Below are 23,130 nucleotides of genomic sequence, written 5' to 3'. Positions count from 1 at the left end.
AGCTGCACGTCTTTAATGAGACAGGGGCTTCAACATGAAACACTCACTGATGGATCCTTTGCTGGCTGAAAGGGGCAGTGTAGCAGTCATTCTCCTCCAGGTCTGGCAGTGTCTCCTTGTCCAGCCTCATTGGCTTCTTAGGTAACCATCTCCGAAACCTGCTTATTTGTTTATCGATCCTGTGGTACATGGAAGGCAAGACCAAAAGCGTGTCAGCATCACCCTGGAACACAGGAGGGAAGTCCCCACAGAGCCACAGTGAGGACACCACACACTCCAGGCACTCACTGCACTCATGGTAACCCCCTGTCATGGATTTAAAGAAGAAAGTCAGACTCTGGTGCTGTTTCCCTTTCACCAGGTGACTCAGCCGTATAATCTATGAGACAGCAGCCATGATTTACATGTCCACCCACATGCCAGCAGATGACTGTGCTGTCATAGCAAGGCTGGAAGGCTCCGAAAAGGAAGTTGACAGTCCCATAAGCAAGGCAGCACAGACCTTAACTTCTGACATTCCGCAGGTTCTAGAAACTCAGTGTGTGCTTGGAAAAAGGTCAGAGAAGAGCTCTACCTATAGATAACTTTGGGGGAGTCAGAGTGGCAGGAACTGACAGCAAATCCCCATTGGGTGAACACAGAGAGCTCAATGCTGTGACTGGCATCCTGTCTCACACACCTTCCCTGGGAAGCCTCTCAGCAGGCTCTTTAGCTCTTGTTGCTCCCTTTTCAAACTGAGTCCATGGTTCTTAGGGTTCTGGGGTGTCATAACACACATATGCCATCTGGTCAGTGCACACAATGATGGCAAGTCAAGAAAAGCATCAACAGGGCCTTAAAGTGATTTTCACGCCCAAATTTTCTACCTCGCTACCTCCTGCTCTCTCAGCCCTACTAAGTGTTGCTCTTAAAATCATTTGGCTTCTGGGGATGGACCGTGGTGCAGGGGTAGCACTGCTAGACACACATGCAAAGGGTCCTGGGTTTGAGTCTCAGGACCTCCCTAGGTGTATGTGTGAGCATGTCTGGGATCCAGGCTGGTGGAGATGAAGTATGCTGTGGTGTGGGGACCCTATTAGAGACGCCTCTCTTTCTGCATCTCTACCTCTCGTGGAAAAAAACAGATGAAGGAACCTTGAAAAAAAGTTGGCTTCCAAGTGACTAGTTCTCCAAAACTGTTCACGAAATACCACTGGAAGGAGCAAAACCCACACCAGACTTTAGAATGATCATGCTACCTCAAGTATCTATACTACTAGGAAAAACATACATATTTTTTCCCAAGAGCAGCTATCAAATAGCCCCTCTGTGAGGATGACCGAGCAAGTACTAATCTCATTTTATACCCTGCGGAAGAGCCCTTGGGAAAGATTATCCATCCCAAATTTCCCAATTTGTCAGTAAAGCCAAGACCAAAACACAGGTTTTAGATTCTTGATTTTAGAAATCATCACTTAAAAGTAGATATTTATGGGGATTACATTGGAGGGTTATGGAAGAGATAAATTCCATTGCAGAAAAAAGTTACCTGAAGACTTCAATTAGGTTGTCAGAAAAGTCATGACACGTTTTTGCATAGAGAAACAGAAAAATACATCATGACTTTTCCAATGACCTAATAAGTTTACTGAAAACACCTGAAATTTTGTCATGTCTTATTTTTTCTTCAATTTAAAATGTTTACATAAGAATTATCCTTTTCAATGAATGTTGATAGTTAATTGTATGTGTAAATTTGACTAGGCTAAGGGATTCCCAGATAGTTGGTGAGAAATTATTCCTAGGTATGTCTCTAAGTGGGATTTCAGAAGTGATTAATACTTAAATCTATACACTGATTTAAAAAAAAGTTGGCTCTCACTGATGTAGCTGGCATCATCTAATTCAACATGGGCCTCAATAGAACCAAGGATGGTTCTTATGAAGGATGAATTTGCTCCCTCTGCTTAGCTGAACTGGGGCATCCATCTTATTCTATTCTCAGACATTGGTACTTCTGGTTCTTTGACCTTTGAATTTGGAATTCCCTAGGCTAGTGGTGTAAATTCCAGTCCAAGTCAGACTGGATGAGGTCCACATGCATCAGTGAGGGTCTAACCTCTTTACGTAGTCCACAGATTCAAATGCTAATCTCTTGTGGAAACACATTCACATATGCACCCAGAAACGATGTTTTACCAGCTCTCTGGGCATTCCTTAGTCCAGTCAATTTAAGACATAAAATGAATGATTTCAGTAGAAGTGCTATTTTAAGGGAATTAAAAAAATATAACTGGTGAACTATAAACTGAAAAATCAATGGTAAAATCCTGTTTACCACTTTCTTTATTCTCAGCATTGTTCCAGCCTCACCATGACCCCAACTTTGCCTGTTGGTAGTGGCCCTCTTTCAGAACACCTGAACGCTCAAACTGGAAAGAATCCCACAGCTTCTTTAGGTCCCTCTTCTTAAAGAACTGCCCTCTCCTCCAACCCACACATATACAAAAGTAGAGTCTACCCAGGTCATGCAGTAAGGAAAGAGTAGTAGATTGGAAGGGTCCAAAGTCCCAAGAAGGGAAAAACCTCATCTCCATCTTTTCTCCTGCCCTCTATAATCTCTTAGGTGATGAGCTTCAGAGAAGTAACATGGCACAGTGACTGAGAACACCAACTCTGGAGCTAGAGTGTCTAGATCAAATCTTGGCTCTGTGTAACCTTGGGCAAGTTAATTGACTTTGCTGTGCCTTAGTTTCCTTATTTATAAAATAAAATGGGCAGGATAATAATACCCAATTCATGGGATTGTGTTTATTTCATACCTAAAGTCTTTAGTTTCTCCATGTACAGTAAATGCAGACTACTTTTCCCTTTCTCTCAACAATAAAAATTGGAGCCACCAACTTGCCTCTTGGAATTTTTATTATTTTGCCTTTCACTTCAAAGTTATTTGTGCCTCAGCAACATTTATTGCTTGTTTAAGTTCAATAATTTATTCCTTAAATGGACTAATAATTTAGACTTTCTATTCTATGCTGGTGGCCTTCCCCATGGCTCTTAGCTTTATTTCATCTGATTGCCTTAAAACTCATTCAAGAAAGAGGACAGTGGCTCTGGGTTGTTTTTATAACAGAGCTTTACCTCCCACACATCTCCAGTCTGCAGCACTAATCGGATTACACTTTGCAAAGTTCACATTCTCACAGAATCTGGACTCTGCGTGCAATGACTATGAAATAAACCTAGCTGGGTACAGTGCTCAGCATGGATCAAACAAATAAAGCTGTAAAAAAGAAAAAAGGCATAAATACTCTACAGGAATGAAATGGCAGCTTTCGGCAGCCAGCTTGTGGCACCACCATGTAAATGAAATGTGGAGATGATAAAGAAAGATTAGATCAGGGTAATGAAAATGATTAATTAATTGAAAAATGAGGAGGGGCTGAAGAATGTAAAAAGGAAGTGCAGGGAAGCTGATTGGTATAGAGGAAAGAAGATGGAAATTGTAACTGGGGGGGGGGGGGGCTGAAGCCTGGCTCCATTATCAGTTGTATGACCTTCCACAATTCACCTTTTTCAGCCTTATTTTCCAGGGTTATAAAGCAGGATGATAGTAATGATAGTCATCATTATTATCATCATCTCACTGACCTCAGGGGGTGGTTAGGAGGCTCATAAAAGATGGTGTGCATGAAATGCTTTGAAGAAGATGCCAGACAAAGAGCAAGTATTATTAATGACTTCTTAAAGACCACACAGGTCTGAAGTAAAAATGACGAAAAGCAGAGGAGCTGGGCTTTTTAAACACTACAGTGGAAGAAGAACATTCAAAAGGACATCTTAAAAATAAACCCCCAAGATACTGGCTGGTCATGAGAGGTAGAAGATGTGGACTGGCCTTCACTGGGGATCCCAGGCAGAAGTAGAAGGACAAAAAGTGGATTGTCCAGGTTCCATTATACATGCCTGCCCATGCTGTCTGCTCTTCACAGTGAAACAAACACTCAACATGGTCAGCAGTTTGTGTCTTCTTCTGGTTGGGAAAATTTCCTCCCCAATGATGTTGTGGGAGAAAAGAAAAAAGAAGGAAATTTTTGCCGGGGGGGGGGGGTGCTGAAGCCTAGCTCCATTATCAGTTGTATGACCTTCCACAATTCACCTTTTTCAGCCTTATTTTCCAGGGTTATAAAGCAGGATGATAGTAATGATAGTCATCATTATTATCATCATCTCACTGACCTCAGGGGGTGGTTAGGAGGCTCATAAAAGATGGTGTGCATGAAATGCTTTGAAGAAGATGCCAGACAAAGAGCAAGTATTATTAATGACTTCTTAAAGACCACACAGGTCTGAAGTAAAAATGACGAAAAGCAGAGGAGCTGGGCTTTTTAAACACTACAGTGGAAGAAGAACATTCAAAAGGACATCTTAAAAATAAACCCCCAAGATACTGGCTGGTCATGAGAGGTAGAAGATGTGGACTGGCCTTCACTGGGGATCCCAGGCAGAAGTAGAAGGACAAAAAGTGGATTGTCCAGGTTCCATTATACATGCCTGCCCATGCTGTCTGCTCTTCACAGTGAAACAAACACTCAACATGGTCAGCAGTTTGTGTCTTCTTCTGGTTGGGAAAATTTCCTCCCCAATGATGTTCACATCCTAATCCTTGGAACCCATGAATATGCCTATTACAAGGCAAAGGGATTTTGAAGATGTGAGTACAGTTATAGACCTTAACATAGGGACAACATCCTGGATTACTCCTATGGGCCCAAGTCAACCACAGGAGCCCTTTGAAACCAGAGAACTTCCTCTGGTTGGAGGCAAGAGAAATGCAGCAGAAAGAGGGGTAAGAGAAGTATTTCAAAGTTTGAGAAGTATTTCACCCACCATGGCTGGCTTGGAAGATGGAAAGGGCCAAGAACCAGGGAATGCAGGTAGCTTCCAGAAGTTGAGAATGACTTTTTCCCAAGAACCAGTAAAGAAATGGAGAACTCAGTCTTACAACCATATTATGCTAGCAACTGAATGAGCCCGGAAGCAGATTTTCCCTAGAACCTCCAGATAAGACCATAGGCCAATCAACACCTTGATTTCACCTCGAAAGACCTCAAGCAGAGAAACCAGGTGATTCTTCCTCCCATGGATTTCTGATTTAAAGAATTCTGAGATAATAAATTGGTGTTGCTTGATGCAACTAAGTTTGTGGACTGTGTTATAACAGCAATAGAAAACTAACACACCTCTTAAAACAGCCTTGCTCTGCTTCCTTTCTCAAGCCTTGGTCATGGATAGTTTCTCACGGTGCTAAGACTGCCATTCCACATGCTGCTCTCACCTTCCAGTTAGGTGGCTCTGGGAACGGGAGCCTCTTTCTCTGTGGTGGTATTACGAGTGCGTGAGTGGTCCTCCATAAACACACTCCTGTCTCCAGACTGCACCGCACTCAGATTTCACTGAGAACCTCCTTTAATCATGCAAAGAAGAAACACATAGTGCAAAAGCCATTGGACTTGAAAATATGACACTCCATTTGGATTGCTGATTCTGAGATCATACATCAGTGTGGCCTGGGACAAGACTCTTATCCCTTCTAAGCCTTAGCATGCTCATCTCTAAAATGTTGATCAATCAGATGTTCTTTAGATACTACATGTTACTGGATATTTGGGCAATACTATAGTTATATCATTCTATATAAACCTGAGTTGATGAAGAACCTTCCTTTTTATAATATCTGATGGATAACCTTTATTTACAGTGATGGACTTTGGAATGAGCTAGTTCACACTCGAATTGCAGGGTTCATGCTGGGCAAGTGACTTAATTTTTCTGAGCTAACAGCACCCATAGTACAAGGCAGTGTGAAGACTAATATAATGAATGCCAAGTGCTTACATAAAGGGCTCAATTAAACGATAGTTTCTAGGATGAAGAACATGATGGCAATGACAAATGAACCTTTATGTAGAGAGTTCTTTTTCCAAAGACATCCCCAAGATTTGGTCCTCCCTTGTACATTGAAGTCTATGCCCTCATGTTGCATCTAATAAGCATCCTTAAACAGACAAGACTGAAATTTACTTAGCAAGGTTACACTCAGAAAACTAACCAAAAGTATCCCATTTATCTCTTCAGTATAGGAATAGAGCTTACTTAATAAAGTCTCCACTGACAGGGAAAAAAAAAAGAGAAAGCATTGGCTTAATGATTTAGCATTGATTTTGGTTGGATACATTGTCACTTTGTTCCATTTCTGCCATTTACTGAGAAAAAGCCCTCTTACAGACTATACAGGCAAATCAATAAAGAGAAGATGCATTATCCATTTAGGAATTTCTGGCCTTGACTTGTCAAGTTTATGTCTGGACTACAAGGTGAGTTATTTGTATAGAAAGTTGTTCTGATGGCAATTTCAGGTTTCCCTCAAAATGCTAGATCATGGCAGGTGAGGTACCAGGTACCTAGGCACAGCTGGCCACACAGCGGGAGAAAATGAGTCCAGCTACCCCTTCTGCAATGCCTTCCCAACAAGGGGTCTTGGAAAGCTCTGCTTTATATTTGATCTTCGGGACCAGCAGTTGGCGTAATGGCTATGTCACTGGACTCCCATGTAGTCGACCATAGTTTGAGTCCTGGACCCCGTGGCTTAAAAACACACCGAATACATGTGTGTGTGTGTGTGTGCATGCCCAAGATCCTGAGAGAAGAATGGAAGAGAAGGGATTGCAGCATGGCCATCCCCCCCTGAGGGGTAATTTCTTGCTTTCTGTCTCTCTGTCTCTCTCTGTCTTTCTGGTGAGCGCATGTGCCCTATAGCAAAAAACCTCTCAAAAAAACAAATTAATTCAATCTTTGGTTCCTTCAGCTATAAAGGGGAGACAGTCTTACACTCCTCAGGTAAAACGGTGATTAAAGAGAAAGACCTGTGCAAAAGACCTTGCTTGCAAAATGCTAACCTATCAGTAAACCTTTAACAATTACCTATGGCTTGCAGAATCCTAATCAGGATACTTTGGGTGTACCCTGGGGGAACAGAAGACAGATCCTTTCCTTTGAACCATGAACAGCCCAGGAGGGAATTTGGACTAATGACAACTTAATCAGATCGAATTAAATGAAACAGGCTTATTTCAGAGACACCTGCTTTCCTCCAGACCAGAGTATTATGATACTAGTCTCCTGTTTCTAATAGATCCCATTCTCAGGATGATATGCCTAAAGGGGACCTGCGGATTAGCTTTCTATTTATTCTTAAATGGAGGTGGCACACAGTCCTACATCACAGTAAATGAAGCCTTTCTGGGCAGGGAGACCACAGGTTTGAATTTCTTTTTCCTTTCCCTAGAGCCAAGAAGGAGTTAGGAAGCTAACATAATTCTTTTAGGTCACTGGGCTACTATGTAGGACATAGACTAAAGACCTTACAGAAGAGTTTGAAAATGTTATAAAATTTATGTACATTATTATTTTTTAGAGAGATTTTTGCTCACCAGAGAGACAGAAAGCAAGAAATCACCCCCCAGAGGGGTTGGCCATGCCACAATCCCTTCTCCTCCATACCCCTCTCGCACATGCACCTGGCCTGAGTTTCAAGCCCCCAGGTCTGGGACTCGAACCACAGTTGACCGTGTGGGAGTCCAGTGATGTAACCATTACGCCATTTTTGCTGGTCTTGATGTATATTAATTTTTTTAATGGAAATACATGAATTTTGTCATGTTGTAGATTCATCTGATGAAATTGTGACTACATTGAATATATAATAAAATAGGTTTTAGCATTCACCCTATTAAGCATCACAAAGGATAAACTGAGGCAGAATCTGTGGAAGGGGTGTGTGGAGGGAAAAAGGAATGAGCAGCAATGAGATGTCAACTACAAGCCACCCACAATTGTCAGATTTGTTATTTTGTAATCATATCTGCTAGAGTCTATATTTTCAATACTTTATGAAGGCAAAAAAAAAAAGGCAGAAGAAACATGATAAATTCCCCTTCTTTATTAGATAAGTAATTTATAATGCCTGTAAGCCTTCCCAAGGATAAAAGTCAAAACAGCATTTAATAGACAAAGGATATGGATTAAAAAGAGCATTTGCTTTAAGAATACATGTCTGAAGTACATGGATGTGCTTTATGGGAGTCAGGTGACTTTCTAAAATAAAAATATTTGTGAAAACATGCTGTGTTTCTTGGCCTGCTCAAAAATATTGTATTTTTTCATTCACTTCTCTTACCTTTACAGAAGGTAAATTAGTTTCAGGGGATATTTTCATGGATCAATGAAATTTGGTATTATTTGAATGGATAAAACTAAAAATGAAATGAAATATCTGCATTTAGTATGACAAAAGAATTGCAGAATATCAGAAGTCAAGGTTTACAGTACTGCCATACTCCAAAGATGGCAGATTTGTCATGTGCCTCTCAGTTTGGAATATTAGAGTTGGCTACAAAGAGACAGACCCTCTTCATCACCTAAATCAGTTTGTTCTGGGCTGAAAGGATGAGAAGTAGTTTAATGTATTCTGAATAGGGCTGGCTCACTGGTACAGTGGTAACATGCTGGATGAGCAAAGCTAATGCCCATGGAAGATCATGGGTTCAGTTCCTGGGTTGACCTGTATATACCAGGTGTGGGTGTCCCATGATTCTGGATAACTGGGAAGGCTTGTGAAGGCTGTGGTGTCACACAGTGGGACCCTGTTGAGGGTCCTTCTCTTTTTAAAGAAATGTTTGCTATTGGGCATGTGAACTTGCTGGAGAGAGAGAAAAAAAGAATGAGAATGAGAGAAAGAAGGAGAGACAGTGAAAAACCACCCTCACCTCCAGAGCTAGGGAACCCTTCTCCTCCATTCTCCTCTTAGGATTTGGGGCATTTACAGACACATGCCCAGCATGTTTTTCAACTCACTGGGTTCAGGACTTGAACTGTACAATTAGCCTCTATGGGATACTACCACCTTAAACATCATTCCACCAGCTGGCCTAAGAATTCTTGCCTTTCTCTCTTCTCTCTCAAAAATGAACTTTGAAGAAAAAAATTTCCAACTAACCATATTTTAAAAATTTATACCAAACATTGCATTTTTCAAAAGTCACTCCATACCAGTTATGTCCAAAATTTAGTTCTACAAGCAAGGAAGGCCATTTAAGAGATTGATTCTGAATCAACCACCATAGCTGAAATTCTTTTTCCTTTATTTTGTCCAGTTTTATCGTTCAGAGCCTCCCAATGCCTGAACTCTTTCAATGTTGTGGCTTAATTCACTTAAAGTAGCATTGGCATTTTTAAGTCAAAAATTAATGTTTAGTGAGCTGTTCTTCCAGTTCTGGAAAAAGGGACTTCTCAAGTTCTCATTTAATCAAAACCAATTCTCTGTACACATATAGATCATGTGATTTTCTCACATGCTCTCAGTCTCCTATTTTTTTCTCCTCTTGGTTCATGCTCTAAATCCTCCATCAAGATCATCAAGAACCCCAATTACCTCTGGTTCACCAGGACCTCATATATCTGCACTGGCTATAATTTGGTTTCCATTATCCTGCACTTATGGTCATGATTTTCAAAATAATTGCCATTGACCTTTTTCTCTTCACTCTTTGCATTTGGTTTTTGGGAAAATTCCATACTCTCCTGGCTAAAGTCATGACTTCTATCCCACCAACTCCCAAAACATTTTCTATCTTTACCACTTATTCCAAATGTTTTGCCATCAGCTCCAAAGGCTTCTAGGACACAAATACCTCAGAGATCTACTATGGTCTTGGACCAGGAACATCAGCATGAGCATCACTTGGAATCTTGATAGAAATGCAAATTATTGACCTCTTCTTCAGACCTACTGAGTCAGAACCTTTGGGGATGGGCCCAGTGATCTGTGTTTTAAAAAGCTCTCCAGATGATCCTGATGTATGTCTGAGAACCACCACTCCATGGAGACTGTTATCATGAAGATTTTGGGGATTTAAAAGGTTTTAAAAGCTGTGTTTTAAAAGCTCTCCAGATGATCCTGATGTATGTCTGAGAACCACCACTCCATGGAGACTGTTATCATGAAGATTACCAACAATTTACAAATATCCACAATTGATGCTCATTTCTCATCCTTTATCAGAAGCTGAAGAATGTTCCTTAGAAAAGTCACTCCTAGTCCCTTTGACAGACCTCTCCTTCAATTCTCCTTCTGTTTCTCAGATTGTCCTTTTTATGCTTCTTCTATCTTTTCTGGTTTTCTTAACACATATTTTTCAAGAAATTGCCCCTTGCCTTCCTCTCTACATCCTTTCTTGGGAAATTCCATACATTTCCCTGACTAAAATCATGACTTCTAAACCACTGACTTCCAAACCAAATTCTCTAGTTTTACCTCTTATTCCAACAGTTCTGCCATCACTTCCAAAGGCTTCTAGGACACCAATGTCTCAAACACCTACTGTGAGCTCTAATACAGAATAATTAAAAGAAAAATCATTATCTTCCTCACCACACCTGTATCTCTTCTGGATTTCCTTTCCTTTCCTTTCCTTTTATTTTATTTTTTTGTCAGAGGGCCTTAGTCCTCACCAAAGACAGACAGAGAAACAGAGGAAAAGTAGGAAAGTGAGAAAGTATCACCCCTATGGCATGGGGTGATTGCAATTTCTTTTCCTCCATTTCCCATTGCTTTAGGAATGCATACATGCCAAGCATGTTTTTCAAGCCACCAAGTCCAAGGCTCAAACCATGGTCAGCCAATTTTTTTGTCAGAGGGTCTTAGTCCTCACCAAAGACAGACAGAGAAACAGAGGAAAAGTAGGAAAGTGAGAAAGTATCACCCCTATGGCATGGGGTGATTGCAATTTCTTTTCCTCCATTTCCCATTGCTTTAGGAATGCATACATGCCAAGCATGTTTTTCAAGCCACCAAGTCCAAGGCTCAAACCATGGTCAGCCATGTGGGATCCAGTCTTCTTAACCACCAGGACACAAGCTGGCCCTGGATTTCCTTATATATTTTTTTCTTTTTAAAAACTGCCCACACTTTCCTCCCGCCCCCAATTTCTTAGATGTGGAAACCTCTTTCTCTTTTTTAAAACTGCCCACACTTTTCCCCCCCAATTTCTTAGATGTGGAAACCTCTTTCTCTCCAGTTCTAAATTTCCAAATAGCTGCTAAGTGCTATTTTTGTTTATAATTTCACAATCTTTCTTAATTTTTTTTTTGCCCTTTCAATTATTTCTTGTCTATTCAGTGAGCAGAACTATGATCAAAGAGTGGAAGCTAACGAGAAAGAGAGATTATGATTTATTTGAGGGAAGAACTTTCTGTCAGAACTACCCATAGATGGGCTAGGGAATCCCTAACTCCAGGGCTGTATGCACATGGACTGGCTGCCCATACAGCACACATTTAAGTAGCTGATATGTGGTTAGGCTTGATTACACTTGATATTCCCTCCAAACTTAAGATTCTGTGGTTTCTTTTTTTTAATCATTTGCTTTTAAGCCCTCAAGACCCATCCCTCCCCCACTGTTTGAGCAAATATTTTAGTCCCAAGTGTGTATCTGACACAGCATCCCCCCACTCTGATCCTTCCACTTATGTATGGAAGTTCATCCACGCATTCACCCTCACCTACTATGTACTAGATGCCAGAAAAATAGGATCAAACCAACCGTGCTAGCCTTCAAATGCCATCCACATGGGGAGTTGACATCTACATCGCAGATGACAGCACAGCATTATGGGGCCATAGGGCGCAAACGAGAGAACAGAAAATAGGTATCATATACATGGGCAAAGGTCCAACCCTGTGGACTGAGTTTTGAGGACTGAGTAGGCATTACTTTGGTGAACAATATGGGACCAGAAGGACCACTATTTGCAAAAGTACATGTATCCAAGTGAGCATAATATGTGTGGGAATCATGAGCAGTTCAATAAAGATAGGGCAGAGTGGTAAGTGGGAAAAGAGAGGTGAAGACAGTTTATAAAGGGCTATGATTAAGCTAAAGAATTTAACTTCATTTGCTCTCTTTTGGGTAGCCATCGTGTGCCATGATCGTATTTGTTAGGAAGATAAAGAGAAAAGAGTTTGGAAGGGGGTCAGAACACAGACAGGAAGATAAATTGATACAAAATAGGCAAGAGATTCTTAGAGCTCAGCTAAGGCAATGGTAGTGGGAATGAGGAGTAATGTATGAATTCTAGAACATCTGCACCTGCAGAATTGGAGAGACTAATTAGATGAGGTGGTGAAAAATCCAGAATGACCCTTTGGTTTTAAGGTAACTGACTGAGCCCGAGTGGAGCCAAGGCCCATATAGGGAGTAAAAGTGGAGAAAATGACTACTTGGCAAGTAGACCCCGAACATAGTGGACTGGTCTCTAGAACAGAACAAAAGAAGAATTAGAGAAGATGAAAAACAAATTCAGAAACAGAAAGAGAACAGGAGGTATGAAAAGACATTAGGTTATTCTTACAAATATCACATATGATAGTTTCTCTTGTTGATGCCATTAAGGGACCTCTACTACATACTAGGCACTACCCTCACATCATTCTTACAGGGTAGAAAGCAATATTCTCATTTTATAATTGTGCAAAACTCAGGCTCAGTGATATGAAATTACTTGCCCCAAATCATCCAGTGCCAACATAGGTTTTATGATGCCAAAGGGTGTGCTTTGTCTTGCACATCCGGACTTTGCTGAGTGAAGCCTGCTTGGCAAATCTGGATGAGAGTTAGACTTCTCCCACCCTCCATTTCTTTTATGATCTGCAATTTATTTCATTCCACAGATTGAAACAATATCATGTACTGACTTGAATTTCCAGTGTGCTATCAAAATTGGGAGAAATGTCTCTTCACTTTGTTGTTATTTCCGTCTTCAGGTTTTATTTGATTTGGGGTTTCATTCCTTGCATCTATAGTCAGTCAAACCCTTCTTTTTTTTGGTGGGGCTTGAGAGGAGGTGCAGACTCCTTGATACCAGAACACAGTGGGGTTTTTGTTTGTTGTTGTTTTTGCTATTTTTTAAATTTTTTATTTTAGGTTTTGCCATAGGGTATATGCACTCACCATAGAGAAAAGAGACAGAGAAAAAGAAAAAGAGACATCACCCCAGAAGGGGGATGGCCATGCCATAATCCCTTCTCCTCCATTTTCCTCTCGGGATCTTGGGCACTCACACACGCATACGTGCCCAGTGTGATTTTCAAGCCACCAGGTCTAGCACTCAAATAAACCTCAGTTGGTCATGTGGGAATCCAGCTGCCTTATCTATTACACCACTTGCTGGCCCCAAATCCCTAATTTAGTGGGAAGGTGGAGATGGACTTATTAGACAGACTAGTGGTTTTCAAAACATGGCCCTGGGACCAGCAACATTAGCCTCAGCTGGGAAACTGTTAGCAGTGAAAATTTTCTGGCCCTACCACTGACCTACTGAATCAGAAACTCTGGGGTTAGAGTCTAAAACTCTTTGTTTTAACAAGTCCTCCAGGTGACTATCATACTGCCTGAAATTTGGGAACTACTAATGTGGTGCATCAGGCTTTCACAGAAGTTTATTATTGAGAGGGGCTAATCTAAATCATGGTGAATCCCGCTGCATGACTATAGCCTAATGAAAGAATTACTAATAAGGTTGCTGCAAAGAGAAACTTTTACAAACTACAACATGCTGGTTTCTCTGGATGCCAGTTTTTACACCATACTGTGTTGAGTGCACATGCCTTTAAGGAAACTCAGCAAAATATGTCAACTATCTTCAATTTCTACTCCACTTACCAAGTAAACACAGTGAACCTAATTCCTAAATCTCACATTGAACTATTGATAATTGTAAGATTTTCAGAGAGGTTTTCCCAGTTAAACTATCTATTCAACTCAGGGTAAATGGAAACAAGAACAATTAAGATTTTGAAATTAACTTTACCAATGATCATAACAGAAACGAATTAAGGGATATATCATTGATGCTTTTCCCTAGATTCTCAAAACAGGAGGAAAAAGCTTTGAAAGAATACAAAGTACAGTAAATGAAATCTTCATCCAGTGGTTTTTGAGCTTTCGAATTACATATGGTGGAGGAAGAAATTTGTATGGAAAAAAGTAATACCCAGACTGAGAATGCACTGAACCACTGGAATTCTTAAAATAATTTGCCTAATAGAATGGGGAAAATTAAAAAGTAACAGCTCCAACACACCTGGAGTTGAACTGCATCTTCCTAAATGTGAAGAAGTTCCAGGGGAGGGACCAGCAGTGGGTGTAATGGCTATGTCGCTGGACTCCCATGTAGTCAACCACGGTTTGAGTCCCAGACCCGGTGGCTTAAACTCACGCCAGGCACATGTGCGTGTGTCCCCAAGTATAATTGTGCAAAACTCAGGCTCAGTGATATGAAATTACTTGCCCCAAATCATCCAGTGCCAACATAGGTTTTATGATGCCAAAGGGTGTGCTTTGTCTTGCACATCCGGACTTTGCTGAGTGAAGCCTGCTTGGCAAATCTGGATGAGAGTTAGACTTCTCCCACCCTCCATTTCTTTTATGATCTGCAATTTATTTCATTCCACAGATTGAAACAATATCATGTACTGACTTGAATTTCCAGTGTGCTATCAAAATTGGGAGAAATGTCTCTTCACTTTGTTGTTATTTCCGTCTTCAGGTTTTATTTGATTTGGGGTTTCATTCCTTGCATCTATAGTCAGTCAAACCCTTCTTTTTTTTGGTGGGGCTTGAGAGGAGGTGCAGACTCCTTGATACCAGAACACAGTGGGGTTTTTGTTTGTTGTTGTTTTTGCTATTTTTTAAATTTTTTATTTTAGGTTTTGCCATAGGGTATATGCACTCACCATAGAGAAAAGAGACAGAGAAAAAGAAAAAGAGACATCACCCCAGAAGGGGGATGGCCATGCCATAATCCCTTCTCCTCCATTTTCCTCTCGGGATCTTGGGCACTCACACACGCATACGTGCCCAGTGTGATTTTCAAGCCACCAGGTCTAGCACTCAAATAAACCTCAGTTGGTCATGTGGGAATCCAGCTGCCTTATCTATTACACCACTTGCTGGCCCCAAATCCCTAATTTAGTGGGAAGGTGGAGATGGACTTATTAGACAGACTAGTGGTTTTCAAAACATGGCCCTGGGACCAGCAACATTAGCCTCAGCTGGGAAACTGTTAGCAGTGAAAATTTTCTGGCCCTACCACTGACCTACTGAATCAGAAACTCTGGGGTTAGAGTCTAAAACTCTTTGTTTTAACAAGTCCTCCAGGTGACTATCATACTGCCTGAAATTTGGGAACTACTAATGTGGTGCATCAGGCTTTCACAGAAGTTTATTATTGAGAGGGGCTAATCTAAATCATGGTGAATCCCGCTGCATGACTATAGCCTAATGAAAGAATTACTAATAAGGTTGCTGCAAAGAGAAACTTTTACAAACTACAACATGCTGGTTTCTCTGGATGCCAGTTTTTACACCATACTGTGTTGAGTGCACATGCCTTTAAGGAAACTCAGCAAAATATGTCAACTATCTTCAATTTCTACTCCACTTACCAAGTAAACACAGTGAACCTAATTCCTAAATCTCACATTGAACTATTGATAATTGTAAGATTTTCAGAGAGGTTTTCCCAGTTAAACTATCTATTCAACTCAGGGTAAATGGAAACAAGAACAATTAAGATTTTGAAATTAACTTTACCAATGATCATAACAGAAACGAATTAAGGGATATATCATTGATGCTTTTCCCTAGATTCTCAAAACAGGAGGAAAAAGCTTTGAAAGAATACAAAGTACAGTAAATGAAATCTTCATCCAGTGGTTTTTGAGCTTTCGAATTACATATGGTGGAGGAAGAAATTTGTATGGAAAAAAGTAATACCCAGACTGAGAATGCACTGAACCACTGGAATTCTTAAAATAATTTGCCTAATAGAATGGGGAAAATTAAAAAGTAACAGCTCCAACACACCTGGAGTTGAACTGCATCTTCCTAAATGTGAAGAAGTTCCAGGGGAGGGACCAGCAGTGGGTGTAATGGCTATGTCGCTGGACTCCCATGTAGTCAACCACGGTTTGAGTCCCAGACCCGGTGGCTTAAACTCACGCCAGGCACATGTGCGTGTGTCCCCAAGATCCTGAGAGGAGAATGGAGGAGAAGGGATTGTGGCATGGCCATCCCCCCTGGGGGGTGATTTCTCGCTTTCTGTTTCTTTGTCTGTCTCAAAAAAAAAAAAAAAAAAAAAAAAAAAAAAAAGAAAAAAAAAAAAAACGTTCCAGGGGAGACTCTGAGAGAGACATGTTCAGCCTTGCTTTTTTTTTTTTTCAATTAAAAAAATTTTTTTTATTCCAGGCCAATTGGAAACAGCTATTTTTGGAATAAACACAGCAGCCAGCTTTTCCTTATGAAAAGGCCCATATTTCCCAGCTTCTAGCTCCTTGCTGGAGGACACAGGTTGACAGACAAACAAACACAATCATGACAGCGCATGCTACTAACCTGCTCATGAACTTGTACCGGCGGGGCAGGTAATAGATTTTTCTCCTGGAAGAACAGCAAAAATGAAGCCAGTCGAGAAGAAAACCCATCGTCAGTTACAGTTTGAACTAGCAAGGAAGGAAAGGAGATTGAAGATAGAAGCCTGTAAGAGGTGAAGAAGAAAAAACTAAAAAGAGATTAACAGTGAGAAATGCAGTGGGAACACAGGGCATGCGTTTTTGAGACATGAAATCTTAAGAAACAGTTTCCATTAATATTTCTTCTTCTCCTCATTACCATCATTTTCACGGCGACTCCTTGCCTACAAAATGTGCAGTGTGCTGATTTGGAGTGACTGGTATTTGCTCAGATTCAGCTGAGGTCAGCTTCTTCCCAGGGAAATGTGGATATGGATTGGGGGGTGCCATACACCATAACTTAATGGGCACATTATATTAACAAATGTTTACATAGCACTCTAAGTTTATAGAACACTTCTCTCATGGTATAGATGGGGTAATATACAAATATATGTTTACAACCAGTATGAGAAGGACACTAACTTACCAGCCTCAACACCCCATTGCAAATAACCACACTGGCACACTGACCACTGGCCTTAGTTACAGATAAATTAAACAGGTAAAACCAAGCAATCCTGATTTTTTTGTTTTAAATCAGATGTGGGAACCTCTCATGCTGCTGTATATCTGCATCTTAAAAACTAAGAGTGAAAATTCTGGGTGGAGAAGATGTATTAGATGCTTTATTAAAATGCGATCTCCCTTTCTCCATTTTGGGCTTCAACCCATGCCATAGTAATGAACCTGACACCGTTTATGTATATTCTGAATTGTTACTAAACTATCTCACTTTTAGAAAATGGGAAGTTTATGTATTTAAAAATGTTTAAGTGGTAAAAAACATATCTGAGTTTTTAATAGGCAAAACTGTAGAGGGCAAAAAAAATTAAAAAATCAGTTGTTGCCAGGAGTTTGGGGCAGGAAGAGACAGAATAGATAGAACACAGGAGGTTTTAAGACAGTGAAACTATATTTTTTAAAGGATTATTTTATTTAACTTTATTTATTTACTTTTTAAAAAAATTTTACCAGAGAGGGACAAAGCAAGAGAGTGAGAGAACGAGAGAACGAGAGAGCGAGAGAGCGAGAGAACGAGAGAGAGCGAGAGAGAGAGAGAGAAAGTGAGAAAGCAAGCCACCAGGTCCGGGACTTGAACTGCAGTCGGCCATGTGGGAGTCCAGGGCCCTTAACTACCATGTCACCTGCTGGTCCTGACAGTGAAACTGTTTATATGATACTGCAATGACGGATACATGTTATTATGCATTTGTGAAAACTTATAAAGCTATACAACACAAAGAGTGAACCCCACAGTAAACTATGGACTTTAGTTAATAATAATGTATCAATATTGGGCCATCACTTATTACAAATACACCATACTACTAGAAGATATTAATAATAATGAAATTGAGTTAAACGACAGTTATTACAACACTCTGCTTTTTTGATTTTCTGTAAACCTAAAAATAATCTAAAAAAATGAAGTCTATTAATTAAGAAAACTATATCTTTGGAAATACAGATATTTAAGAAGCAGGTTTGATTGGCCAATTCTCATAAAAACCTGTGTCTCAATTTTCTTTTAAATACTGCAGGAATAAAAAACTCAGAGACTAACCCTGGGATTCAGAAATGTAAGCTATAGAAAATAATAAATACAGAGAAGATTCTTTGGGGCATTTAAATTCAGCAAAATTAACGTTGCTACAGTTTGTGAAAATGATATGGCAGAAGTCTTCCTTTGGAAGGAGGAGGCTTAGAGTTATTTGTCTGAAACTGTGGTCAAGATAATAACATAAATTCAAAATGCATCAGATTGTAACAAGTAAAGCTATGCTTAGGTAAAACCACATCAGTATTATTGAGACCAATTAATGTCACACATGAACAGTATTTACCCTGTCATTGTGCAGAAATTCCTGCATCTAAAAAGGAGATGAATATTTTACATTCCTTTTCATTGGATCACCTTCTCTCTTTTTCTTAGATTTTTGCCATAGGTCATGTTTGCTCACCAGAGACAGAGAGAGAGAAAGTAGAAAGTCACTCAGGGAAAAAGGCCACAACTCAATCCCTTTTCCTTCATTATTCTCTTGGGAGTTCAGGCATGCATGCATGCACACTTGCCTGATGTGATTTTCAAACCACCAGGTCTGGAGCTCGAATGGCAGTTTGCCATGCGGAAGTCCAGAACCTTAACTACCATGCCACTTGCTTCCCCTGGATCATCTTCTCTTAAAGTTACGTAAGAATAATAGTAAGGCTGCTTGGAGGCAGTACTTTTTTGCTAGGCAATGGGCATGCAACAGTGTTATCTATGATATGCCAGGTCCTTTGGATATGAAATCCTTCCAGGTACTGAGGAAACTTGCTTTGTGTTAACAAACTTGGCTCCAGCTTCCACAGTCTCTTTGGGTTCATTGTTACAGAAGTATGTTCTAATAGAAGGTTTTTGTGACACTTATACTGAAGAGGAGGGTGTCCATTTCTACCTAAACAGATTTTGTAGTCATTTCTTTCCTTTTTGTCTCTAAGATGTAATATGGCAGTAATCCATATTAGATAGTTCTATCTTTGATAAATAATTGGTCTAAATTATCTAGTATAATAATTTTCAATGGAAACTAAATTGAGTCTTTCCCTCTCCTGTAAATGTGTCTACACATGTATATAGATTTGTATATGCTTCTTTATATATATGTTTATATATAAATGTTTCTTTTTACAAATCCTGAAGGTTCTCAAATTTTCTTTTGTTTAACATGTTTAACACAGAAATAAATCATAAGAACTGTGTTTATCTGCTTTGAGAATTTTGCCTACAGGAAAGCAGATGTAGAAATCCCAGCTCTATTTTGATTTGGTATTAGGATATAAAGGTCAATAAACAAAGAAAATAAGAGGCGCCAGGGAAATAGATTACAGGGATATAAATGAAAATCGCCCTTCTCTAAATGTATCCCTATCCTCTCTTTCTGTCTCTGATTGTAGCTGAGTCTCCATAAAGTTTCATAGTTCAATATAAGCATAAAATAGAAATGGTACTCATTTGCCCAGTTCCTGTTGTCTGACTTGGTCTTATTGGCAAATTGCAAATCAAGAGTACTTAATTCTTTAAGCCCCTTTGGATCTGTCCTTGATACCAAATCCTCTCACCTCTTTTAGCATATATCATTATGTATCCCTGGCCCCCTTCAGTATATATATCTTGGCATTTATCATTTTAGGTTTGATATTTTATTTTTGGATAGCAAATGCAGATAACTTTTTTCTTAATTCATTGGAAGAAAAAGAATACTCATCATGAGATGAAAATATATGAGTCATTTTTAAATAACTAAGAAAGCCACACAAGGTATTTTCTATTGCTCTTGGAACAAATATCAATATACTCAGGCATCAAATAACAACAGGAATGTGTTCGAGAAATGCGTGGTTAGGTAATGTTGTTATTTTGCAAGCATCACAGTGTGTACTTACACAAACCTAGGTGGTATAGCCTACTCCACGCCTAGGCTATATGCTACAATCTTATGGGACCACCATCAAATACGCAATCTATTGTAGACAGAAAGGCAGCTCATGACTGTATGTGTAAAAAATTTATGACTTTTTAAAGTTAAAAAATTGGTTATTTTAAGAATAGATCACATTTTTGGGACCAGCAGTTAGCATAATGGCTATGTTGCTGGACTCCCATGCAGCTGACCACAGTTAGAGTCCCAGACCCAGTGGCTTAAATTCACACCAGGCACAGGTGCGTGCGTGCCCAAGATCTCGAGAGGAGAATGGAGGAGAAGGGACTGTGGTGTGGCAATCCCCCCTGGGGGATGATTTCTCGCTTTCTATCTCTCTGTCTGTCTCTGTCTTTCCAGCAAGCTCATGTGTCCTATAGCAAAAACCTCTCAAAAAAATAAATTAAAAAATCACATTTTCATGAAATTTCTTAAACTTGTTTCTGTGGAAGTAGACTTTAATGTTTTTCTATAAGGGAGCAGTCTGTAAGGAACATGAATATAATCCCTGTTGCCCAGTCTTGCTGTTCAAAGCAGCAGTATACAGGACTTCTAAAAATGCCACTTTGGAAATAAAATGCCACTTGGAAAATGCTTTTTTAAAAATTATAAGCACTTCAAATATCTACCTTCTAAGGACTGAATTAGCCAGAAATTTTCACAAAGAACCATGAGATCATTATTGGCCACAAAGACTCCTTTGCATTTCTTAAACATTTGAAAGATTTTCTCCTCTGGTAGCTTTCCAATCTGCTTTTCAGTTTTATTTGTTTCGATAAAAAAGAACATGGGATTTGCAGTAAAGCTGCAGAGAGTGGGGGGAAACACATTTACACCTACCTGAAAGGCATTCTTACATTCATTTGTTCTGCATATCTTCCAAGCAAGCTCATGTGTCCTATAGCAAAAACCTCTCAAAAAAATAAATTAAAAAATCACATTTTCATGAAATTTCTTAAACTTGTTTCTGTGGAAGTAGACTTTAATGTTTTTCTATAAGGGAGCAGTCTGTAAGGAACATGAATATAATCCCTGTTGCCCAGTCTTGCTGTTCAAAGCAGCAGTATACAGGACTTCTAAAAATGCCACTTTGGAAATAAAATGCCACTTGGAAAATGCTTTTTTAAAAATTATAAGCACTTCAAATATCTACCTTCTAAGGACTGAATTAGCCAGAAATTTTCACAAAGAACCATGAGATCATTATTGGCCACAAAGACTCCTTTGCATTTCTTAAACATTTGAAAGATTTTCTCCTCTGGTAGCTTTCCAATCTGCTTTTCAGTTTTATTTGTTTCGATAAAAAAGAACATGGGATTTGCAGTAAAGCTGCAGAGAGTGGGGGGAAACACATTTACACCTACCTGAAAGGCATTCTTACATTCATTTGTTCTGCATATCTTCCAAGGACTTCCCATGGAGCATGCAACTTCACAAAGATAATGTCACTATTTATTAGAGAGGACTGCAACAGAAAAAATAAACTAAATTGAAAAATATATCCAAGTCTCCCACAGTTTAAACTGAATTGGAACTTAGACCATTGAACTCATATGGAGTTTAAGATTTGGGGCATTCTTCTGCAGTAAGCCAGGCCCTTGAGTGTACATGTATTCATTCAACATATATGCTACTGTGTTTCAGGCACTAGAGACAGCTGTGAACGAGAAAGGTATGAATGACATTTAAATTCCACAAAAATATTTGGAAAAAGAAAAAAAGGTCAAAACAAGTTTAAAAGAGAGGGATAAATTCAGATATTGATGAATGTTCTGAAGATAACAAAGTGTGGGAAAAAGTTTTGGGGATGGGGAACACAAGCTACTTTGGACAAGGGGTCAAGAAAGGTCTCTCTGTGGAGATGACATGTAACCTGAGACCTATGGGAGGCAAAGGCATCAGACAGGTAAGAGCATGAGGTGAATGCTCTGGGTACGAAGGCCTTAAACCTTGTTGTTCTAGGGACAGAAAGAAGAACAGAATGGCTGAGGGGTGTTAAGTATGGAGAAGAGTGATGTGACAAGAGTCCAAAATGGTGAGCAGGAGGCAGAGTATGCCAGGCTTCCCAGACCACAAGACAGTGGGCTTTACTCTGGGAACACGGGAGGCCATTTTGTTAAAGGTTTTCAAAGATCACTATGGTTGCTGTTTGGAGAATAAACGATAAAGGAGAGTTGCAGAGAAAGCAGAGAAGAAATTCTCTTAGTCCTCCAGGCAAAAGCAGAAGTTAGTGGCAGTGGAGATGAAGGGACCAAAGAGTTGCGAGATTAAATCTGGGTTGCGGTCAGGTAAAGCTTATTTCAAAGGACTGTGCTCTTTGGCCCAAAACCTTTCCCTCCTTAGGGGCTTTTTGTCAGCACAGAACTTAGGGAAGTAAAACTAGAACTTCACACCCTGATAACCACCCAACAGGCTTGGTTCTATCCCTCTGGCCAAAGGACAGGAAAAACCAATTAGGACACTTTTCTTCCGAAGTTGCCTCCCAGTGGGAGAGTGGGCTTAGGAAGAAGGTAGGACAGTGAGAAAACAGTGAGGCACACTAGTTTACATGAGCAAAGTGGCTAACTTTTTTACCCATATCTTTCTCACACAGGGACATTCTTGACTGCATATGAGTTTTTTTGTTTTGTTTTTAGATTATCTATTTCTTCCAGGAAAGAGTCAGAGAGACCCCCAGCAGGGCTTTCAGACTGTGACCCACCCCCAGCCTCATCCAGCCCAGCTCATGGGTTCACATGCAGGGAGCTTGTACATACTGACACCCCAGAAAATGAACCTAGGACCTTCTTCCCATGTGGGCCCAGATGTGTTACCACTGAGCTAGCATCTGGTTCCACATTTAACTTTTGTATTTTTAAGAATGTTGACGGGACAGCTTCTGTGGCCTGGGGCAGCTGGATCCCAACATGAGTGACAGCACGGCTCAAATCCTGGACCTGGTGGCTTATAAACCCACCAGCCACATGTGCGTTTATGCTCAAATCCTCAAAGAAGGGAGAGATGGAGGAGAAGGGGTTGTGGCATGACCATTCCCCATGGGGGTACTTTTTCCTCTCA

The 23,130-nt window shown here is 40.0% G+C and overlaps 1 protein-coding gene across 2 annotated transcripts in view; it reads right to left on the bottom strand.

The window, feature by feature from the left end:
* The window catches only part of LOC102482021 (anoctamin-4), a 247,596-nt gene that overhangs the window by 136,558 nt on the left and 87,908 nt on the right, over nt 1–23,130 (bottom strand). Inside the window, exons 5-7 of one of the 2 annotated variants that reach the window (XM_027775698.1) lie at nt 21,438–21,538; nt 16,494–16,538; nt 48–179 (exon numbers count right to left, since the gene is read on the bottom strand). In XM_027775698.1, coding sequence (XP_027631499.1) covers nt 48–179; nt 16,494–16,538; nt 21,438–21,538 — 278 coding nt within the window. Of the gene's footprint in view, nt 1–47; nt 180–16,493; nt 16,539–20,913; nt 20,952–21,437; nt 21,539–23,130 lie in introns of those variants that run through there. The other variant, XM_027775697.1, reaches the window with a different exon arrangement.

This window comes from Tupaia chinensis, unplaced genomic scaffold (assembly GCF_000334495.1).
Source record: "Tupaia chinensis unplaced genomic scaffold, TupChi_1.0 Scaffold000054_1, whole genome shotgun sequence".
Lineage (NCBI taxonomy): Eukaryota > Metazoa > Chordata > Mammalia > Scandentia > Tupaiidae > Tupaia > Tupaia belangeri.
The sequence above is the reverse complement of the archived record's forward strand: the minus strand, read 5'-3'. Positions and strand labels throughout refer to the sequence as shown.